Source organism: Globicephala melas, chromosome 16 (genome assembly GCF_963455315.2).
Source record: "Globicephala melas chromosome 16, mGloMel1.2, whole genome shotgun sequence".
In the NCBI taxonomy this organism is placed as follows: domain Eukaryota; kingdom Metazoa; phylum Chordata; class Mammalia; order Artiodactyla; family Delphinidae; genus Globicephala; species Globicephala melas.
In genome coordinates this window covers 16,855,107-16,872,890 of record NC_083329.1, presented here as the reverse complement: position 1 = coordinate 16,872,890, position 17,784 = coordinate 16,855,107, and the positions used below count along the sequence as shown (strand labels likewise).

The 17,784-nt window shown below is 43.5% G+C and overlaps 1 protein-coding gene across 21 annotated transcripts in view; it reads left to right on the top strand.

Moving 5' to 3' along the window:
- The window catches only part of TCF7L2 (transcription factor 7 like 2), a 196,463-nt gene that overhangs the window by 75,926 nt on the left and 102,753 nt on the right, over window positions 1–17,784 (top strand). For all 21 annotated transcript variants that reach the window (XM_030842492.2, XM_030842494.2, XM_030842495.2 and 18 more), the window contains one exon: window positions 668–769. In XM_030842492.2, the coding sequence (XP_030698352.1) occupies window positions 668–769 (102 nt within the window). The remainder of the gene's footprint in view (window positions 1–667; window positions 770–17,784) is intronic.

Here is a 17,784-nt window from a genome sequence, read left to right as displayed (position 1 = left end):
CTGTGTGTTAAGAATTTCTTTGGCCTTTTGAGACGCGTGTAGAAATTGCATCGTGCCCTGTCTGTGCCTCTCTTAACAATGAAATATTTTTGTTTTATAATCTTTGGGGTTGGATGAGGAATTCCATCCTCACCTTACTCAGGTAGCTTCTAGTAAAGGACAGCTGCACGTATATACTGAGCTTTCTTGAAAGTGAAGGATGATGGCATCTTAGAAATGAAGGTTGTTGAAAGAGCAGATTTGGAATTGGTCTCCCAGGGCACCTCTGGCTTGCGGCTCCATTTGCTTTATTCCTTCAGAAGAGATGTGTCCTGTCTCTTCTTCTCTCTCCCCCCTCCCCACTGCTCTTCTCCAAATGAGTAGTATTAATGGCATCATTTTATCTGAGGCCACCCTGTAGTTTGAATGTAAAGACAAAACTAATTGCTAATGATATTGATGTTCTATGCTTGTACCTGTTGAACATGAACTCTGAGGAAGAACCTGTCGGTGTTGCATGATTTTTCTGTTGTCATTGATGTTGCTGTCACTTGCATGCTTTCAAGTTGTTTTGGTGTCGTTATCTGCACGCTTCTGTTTTGCAGTTTCTGATCCATGTGTCATGGTAGCTGTTTTGCATTTCTTTTCTAAATTCATTTTCCATGTTCTTTTTGTTTGCTCCCTCCAGTATCTTCAGATGAAATGGCCACTGCTTGATGTCCAGGCGGGGACCCTGCAGAGCAGACAAGCCCTCAAGGATGCCCGTTCTCCGTCGCCGGCGCACATCGTTGTAAGTGATCTTACAGAGGCATTTGCTTCCTTTATTGTGAGGAGGTTAAATGCTCTTTTGTTGATAACAGGCCTTGTTTATCAGTTTTTCTTTCTTTAAAAATAGTTTTTTGGGGCATATTCTTGGATATGGTTTATATCTAGAAGGTACTTGTTTTCTGCTATTGGACCTTGGTATCTAGCTGGAAATGTTCCCACCACCCTTTTCTCCTAGTATTGGGTTAGAATCTAGCTTTGTGGATTCCAGTTAATAGGGCACAATCATCATGGTGTGGGGAAGACTGGAAATGGTATTAAAGCAATTAAAAAAATATAATACCCCAAATCTTTCCTGAAAAAGTCATTTAGGGGAGGTGAGTTGCAGAGCAGAGAATTAGGCAACTCGAAAGGGAAAGCCTGGATTTGAGACTTTCCAGTCATACCCCCTGCACCTCCTCCCACCGGCCCAAGCAAAACACTCACCAATTTATCCTAATTATTGGAAAGGAACAATCTAGACTGACATCAGAAAATTTTCATCTGGGCTGATTGATTGTAAACGTGGAGTACAAATGAACTTGGAAAGGCTGAAATTTAACCTGTACATCCATGGCTTTGAAAGCGTGGGGGTTTCATACAGAAAACATTTGTTTGTACTACTAAGAGACAACAACATGAAGTGTATGTCTACAGGTATTTTTAATGCACTTTCTTAGGATTTTGTAGGCTCTGAAAGTGGAACTTATAAATTAACCTCTTGAGAAGGTAGCTCACCCTTATTAGAATATTCTCTTCTATATATTTATATCATGAGTTGGACTTCCTACTTTTGAAGTAATTAATGGAAGACATTTTTATAATGAATCCGTGACAGGTAGAATTATGCAAAGCACAAAACAGTTCATGTGTTTTTCATTTAAGTATCACAAAATGTTATCCATTAATATATTTTGCCTCTATGTTACTTTTAATTTCTAAAAATGGCAAAATAATTTTAAGTTGAAAAATCTTAAGATACATTGTGTCAAGTTTCAGGCTAACTGCCTCCTTATTTTGTAGCTTGCGATAATTGAGTATATATTATTTAATGAATTTTGCCTCTGTTATATGAATATTAAATATATATGTATGTGTGTGTATATATCACAAAATAATTTATTTCCGTAAAACCACTTTAAGTCATCATTTGTGAAAAGGTCTTACGAATTCTTATATTATAAATGAGGCATGTAGAAAGAAGGTTGACATTTTCCGGAAGCTTCTTCCTTCCTTCAACCCCACAATAAAACAGATGCTCATAATTACACATGCTCTTATAATGCTGAGGTTTCAGGGCTGGAAAGTAACCTTAGATCAGCTAGGCTCTACCTGCTCTCAGAAAAGGAAACGGGTCCAGAGATGCCTTAAGTGAATTGCCCAATGTCACACGCTGAGTTAGCGGCCAGAAAACGGGAACTGGGCCCAGTTCTCTGCTCTCTTTTACTGTGTCCTCCTAAGGGAGTTGAAAGTAACTTTCCGTGGCTGGTTCTGTTTTGCTTACTCTAAATTGGCTCATTATTAGGGACAGTGTCATAGGCATAAAGAAGTTGTTGACTTGGGGTTCTCATGCAGGTTTCTCCCAGAAAAATGAATGCCATGTAAAAAAATATTTTAACAATACACAAAGATTGGTTTACAAGTCCTTGAGGGGACAATAAGGAAGCCGATCTGTTTCACTTTTCCTGCCTCCCTGAATTTCCCAATGGGGGGTCTAGGTTTGAAATTTATTTTTCTGCTTTTGGAAATGCTGGGCAGGACTCGCCCACATGGGTTTTTGTTTTTCTTTTTCTTTTTCTTGGTTTTGGAGGCACAGGGAAGGGACAATATCTTCAAAATCTCTTGGAGGCTTTTTCTCTCTCGAGTCTGGGGAGAAGATGCAATTCTTAGAAGTGGTTCCGAGTGGCCGCAGCCCCTCTTGGGTGTGGCCTGGAGGTGAGCCACCTCTAGGCTGGCAAGCGTTACCCCTCCCCCCCAGGAATGGGGTTTGTCCATTTGGAGAGAGGTAGATGACTGCCGCCCCAACCAGCCCCCCCCGCCCCCCCAATCCCATAAGGGCAGTTGCCGCAACTTAGGCCTTAAGCACTTTGTTTTCTCGTGTATAAATTACCGATCAGGGAGTTGGTGAAACATTTTTCCAGAGCCCATGTGGATTTTGGCAGGGGGCGTAGTGAAGGGACTTGGGTTCCCTTTTCCTCTGCTGTTGATGGGGAGACATGCTGACCATAGCAACCACTGTGGAGCCTACACCAACGTTCTGATGGAGACCCTTGTCCAAAGGAGCCACAGCAGGCAGCTGTAATCCCATCTTCTGTGCATTCTGCTCTGTTCCTGGGGACCTGGGGAGTGGCACTGCACAGAGGTTATGGGGTGGTGGTGGAGGGTGGACTCTGGGAGCTGGAGACGGAAGCCATGAACTTGGACAAAAAGGTAACTGAATTCGTGAAACACTTAACGCTTGTGGCAACTGAATGGTGTCTTTGGTTATATGAGTCAGCCCTGTAATTGTACATTTCTGCAGTCTCCACCTGACATGAGGGCTGAGGAGGGGGTGTGGAGGTGGGAAGGGAGTTGGAAGAGGGAGAATGGGAACATAGTCGGGGAAGAAAGTCTGGAGGTTGCTGACCTCGGGGTCACGTATAGTTTTGGGGGATTGAGGAGTTGTGTACCTTGGTAGTATACATTTATGATACCTTTTCACTGGACGTAGGGCAACATGTCTGACCCAGACCAGCTTGGCAGGTACAGTGTATCTGTATTTATACGGGGGGCATTCTGGATTGTGGCAGATGTACCATTCGGGTCTCTGTATAGCTCAACATTGGCCAGAAGACTCTGGTTCTCCTTCAGATTCTCTGATGAACGGCTAACTTTTCTTGAGACACTGGGCTCTTCCTCACTTTCTTTTTTTTTACTCTTTTGAATAAAATGTTGTCACATCACAGTGTTTCATCAGACCTGTTTCAAAATAATTGCCTGAGGATTGCTTCCTAGTTTCTCCGAAATTTTGATTTATTGTAATTTCTGGACCAGGCTGTTTCATAATTATTTCTAATGTTTTATTTTGAAACTAGAGAAGTGTCCAGTGTTTGTTACTAACCATTATAGAGACTATAGCTATCACAGGTTGCTAAGAAAATAACTTTCCCTGGTACCCACGGGGGTAGAATTTTCAGATGGAAATTTAAAGCATCTTGTTGGCATATTTTAATCTGATTGGATTTTTTTTCTCATGTGGTATGTGGGTTACCACATTGTAAAAAAATGGATGTGTAGATTAAATGTTCTTAACAAGTGGAGTTCAATCGATCAAATAATATTTATGTTAAGAATCAAGCCCCACAAAGTTTAGTTCCTGTAACTGATACAGCATCTTGTTTACTGTAATCCAGTGCTTCCTAATCTGTGCTCAAAAGAGAGGAGAAATTATTCCCCAAGGATGATGATTTAAAGATTTTTTTGTTTTGCCAAAAAATAGGAATTTATACCACAGATTTGTCTGTCTCTCCCTCTTCTTGGATTTCCCTTTCCCCCCCGATTCCCCCAGAAATTCATGGACTTCTGAAGTCACAAGTGCCAGTATCCTCTCTTCTCTTCAGCCTCCCGAGTTTGTATTCTAATTCATAGAACTCGCTCATGTTTCTTTCTCTGGGTTTTTAAATTTATATTTTAAATTCTTTGCCTCTTTTTTTTCCCCCTCTTCCAAAATGAGTGCCAGGCAGCTGAGCTGTGCTACGTGGTGGTGTCTGAGTCTTGTCTAACCCACCTCCAGGGCCCCTGTGAGGAGCCCCTCCCCGGACACCACCCCCAGTGTCTTTGCTATGCAAAGACTTTCATTTAACTTCCTTTGTACCCAGCAAAAAAAGATTCTGTACCAGAAATGGTGGTATTTTGGTATAGTATGTATCTTACAAAATGGCAAAAGGCTTCAGAAGTTCCTACCGTTGTGTCTTGGGGGTTTCCTCTCGAAGTTGGTGTGGAGTTTTACCTTGGGGTGGATTTCTAGCGGTTTGGGGTCTTGTGTGTTTTGTTGTGTAATGAACATGCGGGTGTGTGATGAGAAAGCTGTCTCAATCCCGAGGAGCAAAGCCCGCCAGACTGGAGCGTGTAACTCTCTTTTTTGGTTGGTGTTTTTGCTTAAATGCTGAAAGAGAGCGGGAAAGCTCTTACGAAATGGACGATGGTAGGACTTCAGACAGGGTGTCTGCTGTTTGAGTTGAGCGTTTTCAAGCTCAGAGGGCATGCTGAATCTTCCACCGTTGTTTCTGAAGAGTTTGGGGGCGGGGTGCAGGGGAGCTGACTTGCAGGTTATAACAAAAAAATTACTTTGAGAGCATCCTCTCGGTTATTAAGTACAAGCGGATGTTTCGCTGTTATTTGACTTGGGTTGTATTCTGTCCTGTTCCGCCAGATGCTTGGTAGCAGGTAGTATGTGATAGGAGGCTCTGTCCTAGACGCTGAGGCTCTCTCTGTGCCAGGTGCCATGAGGGGTACTGGGCCCGTGAGGGTGTATGATCAAGGAGATGGGATGTTCACTGAGAAGCTGCTGAGGATTACGGGCCAGGACTGTCCCCTGAGGAAATGACATTTAAAATGAGATTTGAAGGATCAATTGGAGTTGGCCAGGGGAAGCATCTTGTTGGCATATTTTAATCCGATTGGGTTTTTTTCCTCATGTGGTATACGGGTTACCACCTTGTAAAAAAATGGATGTGTAGATTAAATGTTCTTAACAAGTGGAGTTCAATCGATCAAATAATATTTATGTTAAGAATCAAGCCCCACAAAGTTTAGTTCCTGTAACGGATACAGCATCTTGTTTATTGTAATCCAGTGCTTCCTAATCTGTGCTCAAAAGAGAGTAGAAATTATTCCCCAAGGAATGATGGGAGGTGGGAGTATATTCCAGGCAGAAGGAAAAACATGTATGAAGGTCCTAAAGAGAAGAGAGCTTAGCTCTGATGGCTGCTGGTCATGGAAGCACAGGGACAGTGGCCTGGGTAGGGTATGCTGAGGACTGGGTGCTTGACCCTAACCACTGTGGGAAACCATCGGGGGGTTTGGGCTTGCGCTAAGCTGCTGGGAGTGGGGAAGGTGAAGTGGGCACATTTGGAGGGACCATCAGTAGAACTGCTGATGGATTCGATGTTGTCAGTGAGGAAGGAAGAATTTAATTTTTTAATTTTTTTTGTTTATTCCAGCTCTATTGAGATATCACTGCCGTATGACATTGTGTAAATTTAAGGTGTACAGCATGTTGATTTGATACACGTATATGTTATAAAATAACTACCGCCAGGGCATAGCTAAAGCCCCATCCCATTACATAATTACCATTTCTTTTTTGTGGTGAGAATATTAGAGATCTACTGTCTTAGCAGCTTTCAAGTATATGGTACAGTCTTGTTCATTATAATCCTCAGGCTGTACATTGGGTTCCCAGAACTGACTTCATTTCATAACTAGAAGTTTGTACTTTCTGACCAACGTCTCCCCGTTTCCCCCACCCCTGGGTCCCTGGTAGCCACCACTGGATTCTCTCTGTTTCTGTGAGTTTGGCTTTTCATGATTCCACTTATAAGTGATACCATGCAGTATTTGTCTTTCTCTGTGTGACTTATCTCACTTAGCATAATGCCTTCAGGGTCCGTCCATGTTGTCACAAACGGCAGAATCTCCTTTCTCATGGCTGAATGATATTCCACTCTCTACATGTAACACATTTTCTTTATCCGTTTATCTGTTGATGGCCGCTTTGCTTGTTCCCACATCTTGGCTATTGTGAATAATGCTGCAGGGAACATGGGAGTGCAGATGTCTCTTTGAGATCCTGTTTCTGTTTCTTTTGTATATATACGCAGAAGTAGGTTTGCTGGATCATATGGTAGTTCCATTTTTAAGTTTTTTGAGGAGCCTCCATGCTGTTTTCCGTAACGGCCGCATCAGTTTACATTCCCACTAACAGTGCATGACTCCTTTTTCTTCACGTCCTCATCAGCACTTGCTATCTCTTGTCGTTTGATGACAGCCATTCTAACAGCTGTGAGGTGATTAATTCTTTGTCGTTTTGATTTACGTTTCCCTGATGATTAGTGATGTTGAGCGTTTTTTTGTGTACCTATTGGTATAGTTCATGTACCTCCTTTGGAAAAATGTCTACTCAGTTCAAGAGATGTCTCTCTTTTTTTAATTGGAGTACAGCTGAATGAGTTGTCTTTCTTTTGTTTTTGGCCGCACCTCACGGCTTGCAGGATCTCAGTTCCCAGACCAGGGATTGAACCCAGGCCACGGTAGTGAAAGCACCAAGTCCCAACCACTGGACTGCCAGGGAATTCCCTGAGTTGTCTTATTTAGAGAGATTAAGATTCTAGGTTTCCTGACCCCACAGAGCGGTGTGGCGATATGAAATGGGAACAATTCAAACTTAATTAACAATCCAAACTTAAGAGTTATGTCGATTATCTATTAGATTTCCATTTATTCAGAATGTATTTATGGAAGGGTGGAGAATTCTCCTTTTCCTTCCCCAAAATTTAGGTGAGTAGCTCTAGTTGGTCTTCCTCTCTTGGTCTTGTATTCACCGTTGATTCAGTCACTGACCCACATTCATTGATCCTGCAGATATCTAGTGATCGCTTACCGTGTGGGGAAAAAAGTATTCTAGATGCAGAAAGTGGAGTCGGTGATGAATGATAGTACCAATAATAACAAATAAGTCTGGGACGTTTCCTTTGTGCCAGGCATTGTGCTAGGTGCTTTTCAGATATTTAATTATCCCCACTTTACAGAGGAAGAACTCAGAACAGGGAGGTGAAGTATTTGCGCAGCTGTGGGAGTCCGGATATGAAGCAAGGCAGCCTACCCCAGAGCATGTCATCCTCTTAACCCCACCGACCCCAGAGGTGGCTGAGGAAGAGACAGGTAAATGGGGCACAATGACGTGTGCAGAGTGGAGCCCCCAGCCACAGCTGGACAGGGTGGGCTTGCCCGAGGAGACCAGCTCGCTTCACTGGAGAGTGGGATGTGAGGTCAGCTAGGGATTTGGTTTCTGGGTGTGATTACTGCAGAAGACTCCCTGACACGTTGTGGGAGTGGAGGGCAGATGCTCCGGGGGCAGGCGAACATCAGGTGATATGAGGGTGTGAACTGTGCCAACTTCCTAAAAGCCTTTCCCTGTTCATTTTCTGCAGTCCACTGCACATACACTTTCCTCTTGTTTTTTTTTTTTTTTAAATCCATTTATCTGTGACTCAACCAGACTTTCTAGAATACTTAGGATGTGTTTCCTAACAGTGGCTGAGTCAGACCTTTCCCATTTCACAGAAAAAAACCACGATTAAGGGTGTATGTTTTGTGTAAGGATATAAAGCAAGCCTGTGAGCCCTGCCCATATATTAGTATTTTTATAAGGAGAGCTATGAGGAACTACCATTGAGAACCAGGCAACCAAGTTATCTTTCTTCAGGGAAGACGTGGTAGATCGGATCAGGTGTGCTTTAAAGGGAGAGTGGAGTAAACCCCAGGATGGTCCATAACAGTCTATGGTTAAAAGTCCAAGCTTCCTGTCTCCTTCCAGAAAGTATTCTATGGCGAGGAGTTCTGAAGTTTTGAGGTTTGGGTTCATGGTGTGGCAGCTGACCACCATGGCAATGGAAATATCCTACCAGGAAGGATTGTGTAAGCTCAGTTGTATCCTCTTCAGATTAGAATCACAGAACGTTTCACAACCTTCAAATCACATGTCGTGTCACCCAGTGCTGTCCCTTCTGTTGTTTAATCACTGCTCAGAAGTCCTCTGTTGGCCATACTGTTTTTGAACATAGAGATGGGGCATCTGTCTACCTCCTGATGCAGACCATTTCCTTTGGTAGAACAGGGGTTCTTAAAGTTCTGTCTTCGTATTGCACTGAAATCTCTCTCCTTGAAATGCTCAGACTTGATTTGTGTTTTGCTGTTCAGTTCTGCTCAGGCTTCTTCCACTTACGCATCTTGAGAATAAGAAGGTATGTCTTGTGCATCCTTCCCTCATCACCAAGTTTCCTCTTCAAGATTATCCCCCATTGTGACTCACATCTTCAGTGACTGATCTTAAACTATTTAAGGATGGGAATTGCTCGTTGTTGATTGAAAAATCCTACCTCTAAAGTAGGTGACATTAATTATTAAGTGTAGCTTTCCTCATTCATCAAATTTATGTTCATTGTAGACACTTTGGAAAAGAGCCCCTAATCTTACCACTCAGAGATTATGTTAAGAATTGTTTGCTATATTTGGTATATTTCCTTCTAGACTTTTTCTGCTGAGTGTATTAATATTTATATTTGTTTTTAACATTCTTGAGCTCATGGTAGCGCTTAATGTTTTCAGCCTTGTATTTATTTAAAATAAAAATCGCTGTAGTGAATAAGCACTTCTCCATGTCATTAAAATTCTTAAGGATTTTTAATAAGCACATAATAGCCCATACTATGATCATACCCCAGTTTACTTAATCAGTGCCGTATTGTTGGGTCTTTAGGGTATCTCCTTTTGTTTCTGCTACTCTAAATAATCCTGCGAGGGACATCTTTGTGTGCTCCCTCCTCACCCCCACCCCCACCCTGTATTATTTCCTTACGATAGATTACTAGGAGGAAAGGTAAAAGAGAACAAAATTTTAAAACAGTTTCTTGATACATAACCACAAATATCTTCCCGATAGGCCTCAGTTTTTATAACTGTCAGCAGTGTGTGACAGTTAGCCTTACCATGATCAGAATGATTCTATTGTCTCTGGGGAATTAAACAAAAGAAAAAGTTCAGGCTTCCCTGGAAGGATATGCCCTTACTCCATGTTGCTCCAGAAAAGAGACCCAACCAGCCCGATCCAAGTCACCCTTCCTAAGGCTTTTCGCCTTCGAAACAGGCAAACAAAAATGATTGCTTCTTACATGGTTATAGCAGGTTTGAAAGCCAGCTCCTGTTATCATGGTTGTACAGAATGATGTGTATTCATTTTAGATACAGCGTAACTCTTCAGATACATTTTATTAGCCCCCCTGAATATATGCAGCCCGTTTAGGGCTATTCTTTGGAGGTCTTGGAGTATAGTTTTAGAACTCCAAAGAACTGTAGAGTTGTTTGACGTCTTAGTATCTCTTCTTTTAATAGCATGTTATTGGGCAAAGATCTTATTTATTTGATGCTGTGTATGAGCTTGTTAAGAATACGATCCTGGATTATGTTTCTGGGAAAACATACCTGCTTTTCAAAAACGCCATTTCTTGCTGTGTTTAAGATCAGTCCACACAGGGAGCGTGGGGAAGGCTGGCAGCTTCAGATCCATTTCGACCATTTCCAAATGCTGTGCCTGTGCGCGGGCGCAAAAATCTCTGGCAGCTCTGGGCTAGCGTTTCCCGACATTTGTGTCACTGAGTGTTAATAAGGTTACTAGGAAAAGGGTTCCCTCCTGAAAGAGGTTTAGGGAAGCTCTGGGTTGTGTAGCGTCGGTTTCTTCAGGGCGGGCTCTTGACTCCTCTGGGTGCTTGGAAACTGCAGGAGGAGTCCCCAAGGCCTGCTTGACTAGAGAATTCTTCTTGGCATCTTCAGGGACAAGATCAGTGCATATTCTGCAAAGTTGCAGTACCTGCTCTGTTTACCCAGCGTGGGAGCTTGTTTTAAATGAACACGGATGTACTTCGAGCTCCACTCGTGGATTTGCCCACGTTTATCTTTCCAGGAAATAAAACAAAATTGTTCGCCTGGCAGCAGTGCTGCCCTGCTTGTCCTTTCTTGCCCGGCTGATTCACGCTAGGTATCAGGCTTGCTTCTCCAACCAGATTGTAAGTTTCTTGAAGCCAAGGAGCCCCGTGGTTTTATTTCTTGGCGGGTGGCTTGCTCTCCTCCTACTGGGGTGCTTTGTCAATTAACCAGAAAACCAATTTCTGGTGAGAGACAGGAGTTGATTCTGTCTGGAACAAGTGTGACTTCATTGTTACCATAGAGAGTTCAGCATCGTCCTGAACAAGAGCTTGTCCACGTGTCTGCTTTCTAACTTGACCATCCACCCTTATACATTCCAGCTCACAGCGGAACCTGTATCCTCACCCCAGTAGCATTTATGTAAATGTGGTTCACACAGAAGCTCCAGAAGGTTGGGCTTGGAGGGTTTCTTTCTCTTTCCAATCTTGTTGAAACCGGCTGTTCTTAGGAATCCTGTTATAGGATGCCTGAGGTTTTTTTTTTAAGGGGTACCCGGTTGGGAAATCTAAGATTCGATGATTGGGAAATGGGTATTTTCAACAATGTAGGGTATGTGCAGTGATTTCCTGATTGGCTTGTTAATGGGTTGCAGGTCAGATTTTTATCTCTTTTAATTAATTAATAGAATTGAACACCTGGATTTCAGAATTGTCCCTTGGAGTATACTTGGGAAATAGGGAGAGAGAGAGAGAGGGACCGTAGAGGGGTCTGGATGGGAAAGTTCATAGTTATGTCCATTGTGCATATAAGGATGTGAAAATCCCTTGGGTGAGCGGAGTTGCTCAGAATTCCATGGGCAGAAATAGCCGTTTTCGGACAATTATCCAGATCTTTCCTCCAGCCTGTGCTCCCCCGAGTGCCTGCTTCAGCCTCCATTTGGATGCCAAATAGACATGGGAAAATTGGCTTGTTCAGAATCAAAGCTTTTATTTCCACCCTCTCCACCACCAAGCCTGTCCCTCCCGCTGTTCACTGTCACAGTAAAGATCATCAATATTCACCAGTTGCGTGGGCCCCAAATCTTGGAGTTCATCTTTTTTTTTTTTTTTTTTTTCCGGTACGCGGGCCTCTCGCTGTTGTGGCCTCTCCCGTTGCGGAGCACAAGCTCCGGACGCGCAGGCTCAGCGGCCATGGCTCACGGGCCCAGCCGCTCCGCGGCATGTGGGATCTTCCCGGACCCGGGCACGAACCCGTGTCCCCTGCATCGGCAGGCGGACTCTCAACCACTGCACCACCAGGGAGGTCCGGAGTTCATCTTTAACTCATCTTTTCCTCTCATGCCCCACATTCAATCCACCAGCCTGTCCTGTGGGCTCATAATTCATCCACATAGTATATCAGCTCTGCCTTCAAAATAGCTGTGGATTCAACCAATTTTTACCACCTTTGCCATCACCACTGAAGTCCAGGCTGCCGGCATCTCTCACTGGGGCGTTGCCAGAGCGCCTACCCCATTCTCCCCAGTTCGCACTTTTGTCATTTCCCATTTTCCTCCCTTGGTCCCTACACTTCATTCCTATATTTGAGATGGCCTTTTAAGTCTTTAAACAGACCATGTCACATACGTCTACTGAAAACCTGGAGGATAGATATTGTCCTTTGAAAGAGACACAGAGCAGCTATCAACAGGTACTTAGCTCTGTCACCTGATTGGAAAGTGGGACCTGGAGATTCTCTCAGAATGGAGAGCATACAGGTCGATTGGGCCCAGGACGGGCCGCACTGAGAGTGTCGTGTTGGCTGGAGGGAGGGTGAGCGAGCCCCCGTCCATCAGTCCTTTGCTGGTGCAGCAGGATGTGGTCCATGTCTGGGCCACCTCCCACTGCATCACACCCGAGCCCTTCCCATGTCCGCATGTGTGCAGTCTCTGCAGCCATAGCCTGTCTGCAATGAGAAGCTCGTGAGGAACTCTGGCAGGCATGATGCAATCTGTTTTCCAGCCAGAGCCTGCGTAGCGAGTGGATCCGGGCCGTGGTTCAGTGCATCACCGAGACTGCCTAATAGACTTGAATGAAATGGGCTCACCATTTGCCAAAGTGCAGTAGGGCAAAGGCCTCCTGTTCTTCTTGCTGGAGGGCGCAAGCTGCCTGTTTCTCTCCCAAGAACATTGTCTGTGTTGCCCAGGTGTCGGGCTGAAGAAAGTAGCCAGTGTTTAAAAAGGCTGAAGAAGGAAGGCAGGCCTGCACCACCAGCCTTGGGACCGAACTGTCCCCGTGGCCCCCAGAGACCACGGGGCTGTGGGGTCCCCATTACTGAGACTTGTCTTTGGACCTGACGTCTGACCCTTCCCCTTTCTAATTCTCCTGCAGTTAGACCTGACTCAGGGATGCACATGAGATTCTGAGAGAAGTGTTTTTACCCAGCCCTTTCGGACTCAAGGGAGAAGCCAACATTGCTGGGTGGAGGGAGAACATAAAAATCTAAAAAAAAAAAAAAAAAAAAAAAGTCTCAGTAACAAGAAAGGGGAGCATGGCTGGGAGGAGGGGCTCCTGGGCAAACATTTAGGATGATTCAGCAAAAACTCGGGAGAAAATAGTTTTTTGGGAAGAGGTATCTAGCCCCCCTTCCCCCAAAGCCCATAAATGAAGGAACGTCTGAAGCCAAAATTGTACTGATCAAGGCAACAAGACATTGTCAAAGATGGAAGAAGCGTGTTTGACCGGGAGAAACCGTTTCCATGGTTACAATACAGCCAAACATCTCTCCTCCATTCTTCCTCAAACCCCTTCCCATCCCATTTCCACAAAGTGCTTGATTGGCATAGTCTTTATTATGCTTTCCTCTTAAATTATCAGGTTGTTTTCAGGAATCAAGAATAACATCTATGTACTGACCTTCCAGTATATGAAACCAAATGTTAACAACGGAGCAGAGTCCACATTTATTTCTACGCCAGTTTTGTGGTGTGTGTGTGTGTGTGTGTGTGTGTTTTGCTGCTGCTGACAGCATCCTCACCCCCTAAATATAGAGAACTACCTTTTCCCTATTCTGGTTGGTCCAGGTAGACATGTGATTGGGCAAGGGGCAGGCATGTGATTTAAGCAAAGATACTTAGGAGCCTTCACTAGGCAGAGAGGGTCTAACTCTGTGGCTCTTTGCAGCTCCCTCCAGACACACACACACACACACACACACACACACACACACGCACGCACGCACACACACACAGAATGGAGGGTGCTCGTTTGCAGTCGGGGAGTGTCTATATGATACCATTTAATTCTGTGTATTCAGCTCCAGTCCTGTACTATCCAAGGAAGCCAAAGAGTCTGAGATGGTTTTCTGTCACTTACGACCAAAGGAGTTCTAGCCAATCATTTTCCAAGCCTTAGGCTTATAAGAAATGTTTCCTGTTTCAGTTTTTTCAAACATACTGGAGCGTGAACTGATTTTTCTGCTACTATGTAAATGGGGACCCCCGTGAAGGAAACACACTTGCCTTCTTTAAGACTGGGTTGATTCGTGCTGATCTGAGGGAGACATACCATATACAATTTCTCCCACCAACAATTTCTAGAGAGAGGCTTGTGTGAAAAAAAAAAGGCAAAAAAAAAAAGGCAGTTTCCACGGTTTGCTCCCGTGGTCATGGGGAATTTTGAAAATGAACTTGAGGCATTTTCATGAAATTCCTGATTTCATATTTTTAGTTTCACAGAGTTTTCTCTTCTGGCTTCTACTTAACATAGTCATCTTTGCCCTAAAGTGCTCTTATTTCTGTTATTTGGGATAATTAAGGAACACCCAGTTAATGAATAGTACTAATAAGCATGGCCCTTTTTGTTGAAAAATGTGATCTTAACCCACATAAATAAGGAGGTACCAGTGGTCTCCTCTACGTATTAACACTCACTCATATTATTTTAGAAGCACTGCTTTCTTATCATGGATAATTACCGGCAAACTGAGCATACAGGTGTTTATTTCTGCTTGATATATTGATTATTACAACTTTACTATTTGATGAAGGTTCTATCCATTTTCCTATAAAACACACACGCACCAGGGGAGGATCCTGCAACTCCAAAACACCAAAAAACTGTTGTTGCAGGGGCTGTGAGCAGAGTGCAGTGTATGTACCTAGACTGAGGCTAGGTAGTGCCTGTTTGGAGCATTGTGTTGAGAGAGATTCTGAGGCCTTATATTCATGGCTCCAAGGGAAAGGAGGCACTGATGGATTAATATCTGGGTGAAGGAAGATGGAGTGAGGGACGTCGGTGTCACAAATGTCATTTCTGCTTTGGGGGGAAAGTGTCAGAAATTGAGCCTTCTACTGGGTCTATCAGAGCCCATTCAAATGTCCATTATGATGGACACTCTTATGACTCACCATTTAAAAATTTTTTCCAAACGAAGCGATGGGAAAGAGCAACATTTTTTTATCTGAACCAGGGATGAGAAAATGAGCCTCAGCTTTGGAGCTGGCCTGTGGCTCAGCCGCCTTGATTTATTTTACTTAGTTCCTCCCACGGCCAGGAGCTCTCCTTGCCCTCCAGGACCAATAGGTCTTGCAGGACATGATGTGGACCACGTGTGATGTGCAGATTCAGCCCACTTTTTGTGCATCACACCTGCAAGTGTTGGCAGCGTACACAGATTTCTGACAGTTACTAAAATATGGACTTCAGGGATGAAGCCCACATTTCTTCTTTTTTCCCACCCTACAATTAAAAGTTGCCCTATTAAAAAAATCAAGATGTGTGTAAAGACGGTGATAACTTTAATGCTATCTAAACTTTTATTTTAGAAGGGAGGCCTTTTTTTTTTTTTTTAAATGAACCAACTCGTCGTTTATTTAGTTTGTTTTTGGTACCTACCTGTGATAACTTTTATCCCGATTTATTCTTTGCTCTATGAGTCCAGGCCTGATGTGAGTCGCAAGCACAGTTCTCTTGCCAACAATCCCGTGGTTAAGCTTTAGAACATGATTTGAAAAGTATAAGCCGCTGAGAGGCAATAAAGACATATGCTGAGCCAGTGCGTGTTTGGACATCTGTGTGGAATAAGTGAGTGGGCAGAGAGGGCGTGTGTCAAGGAGAGGGAGGGCGGGCCATTGGCGTGGGGAAGTGGCCGGGGGTTCCAGCAGTGGCCAGCGCCGCATCCAGAGGCCAGCAGGGGTGGCTTTGGCCAGATGTTCTGGTGTCTGGATGCCTGTGTGAATTTCCTCCCAAGTTTTCAGTTGGCAACGTGGGATCGATCTGCTGGATCTGGAGCCAAGGGTGGGGATTGTCCGGATCCTGTTAGGTGCAGGGCTGTGATACCAGAGGTCAGAACCGAAGCCAAGGGAAGGGGCTTGGGGAACTTTTCCTCAAGCACTGTCCTGGGGCCTCACTTCCAACAGAATTGCACATGATAGACCAGAGACTTGTTCTCTTTCGTGCTCACTCTCCTGTTCCTGATTTTTGTTTAAATCTCACAGTTGATCATGGATTGGCATGTTGAAAGGGAACTGGGGGGTTCTCTTGGTCTAAAGGCCTCATGGTGATAATTAAGAAATGGGTGCATTGAGAAATGGAGAGATGTACTTAAGATCATGATAACGCTGGAGGTTTATTGAGCACTTACTAGGTCCAGTAACTTTATTTTTCCAGTAATTTACTACTTTTACTAATTTCCGTTCTAAGTAATTTGTATGATTGTCATGTTGAATTGGCATAACACCCTATGAGCTAACAATTGTTATGATCCCATTTTATAGATGAGGAAACTGAGACTCATGGAGGGTGGGGTGGTGATCTGCCCAGGGTCACACAGATGGTGAGTGGCCAGCTGGAATTTGGATGCGGGGAGTCTTGACTCCAGCACTGGGGCTCTCACTTATAGGTGTTACTTTTGCTTCCGTAGGGAGGAAGCACATAGCCAGGCCGGTGCTGACCTGCCCGCTTCAGGAAACTTGGAGGCATGTTGTGCCTTTGAGATGCTGTTTATTCCTGTTGGGGAAACAAGGCTTTGTGGGTTTTTAGGAGGACAAGTTATGAACTCGTGGCAAAAGAAAGGAGCCAACAAAAGGAGAGTTGCATCAAGTTGAGCCCTCCATTCATTCAAATTATACCTCCCTTCATGCAGTACAGGTGTGTGTCTGCAAACTTGTGGGTGAATTATCAGATCTATTTGGTATGTTACATGGGATGGAAGGCTTTAGTGAGTATTTTTCTCAGGTTATCAACCATTCACTCTTTCATGGTGTAAAAGGATAATATAACAAATACAGTCATGTACCTGCCACCTACGGTAACAATTATTAATCTTCTCTCTTGTGTTTTAAAAGAACCAAAGCAAATCTGTGTTCCCCTCCCTAGTCCATAATCTTCCCTCCAGATACGTAACTACGATTGTTATAATTTGGTGTCTTCCCAGTCCAGGTTTTTACAGTTTTGTGCACATACATATGTGGATTAAAATGTATTACAATTAATGTTAGTGGTTTTTAAATTTTAGGTAAGTGGTTTCATATTTCATAGTATTCTCTAGCTTGATTCTCTTATTCAGCATTGTGTATGAATTTTACCCTTGTTGTACATTTAAATCTAATTCACCCATTTTAATTGCTATGTACTATTCCTTTGTGTGGACATACCACCGTTTTCCCATTTCTGTATCGATAGTTATTTGGATTGCATACAAGTTTTTAAGATTACCAATTATGCTGCAGTAACTGTTCTTGGGTAGGTAGGTGTATGTTGGCACGTGTATGAGTGTTTCTCTGAGGTTCATACCGTATAGAATCATTGGTAGGACATAAAATGCTAATATTCAGTCGTAGTTCACATGATATCAGTCATCACACTCTGTGCAATGATTGGATCAATTAGTACTTGCATCATGAGTATGAAGTATAAACACTTTCTTTCCCTACATCTCACCAACACTTGTCAGACTTACAATTTTTGCCCAATCTGATAAGCGTGCAGTGACATCTTATCGTGTTTTCATTTGCATTTCTTTGACTCCTGAGGTTGACAATCTTGTCATTGTTTATTTTCTCCTCTGTGGCTTGCCTGGTTTACTCCTCTGCTCATTATAAAGAATCAGATAGTTTTTCCTTATTGATTTATAAGATCTCTTTATTATAAGTTGGAGATTTGTGTTGGAAATATAGTCAGCTCTTCATATCCATGGGGTCTGCATCTGTGAATTCAGCCAACTATGGATTGAAAATACTTGGGGGGAAGAAATCCAGAAAGTTCCAAAAAGCAAAACTTAAATTTACTGGTGCCAGCAGCTATTTACATAGCATCTACTTTGTATTAGGTGGTATAAATA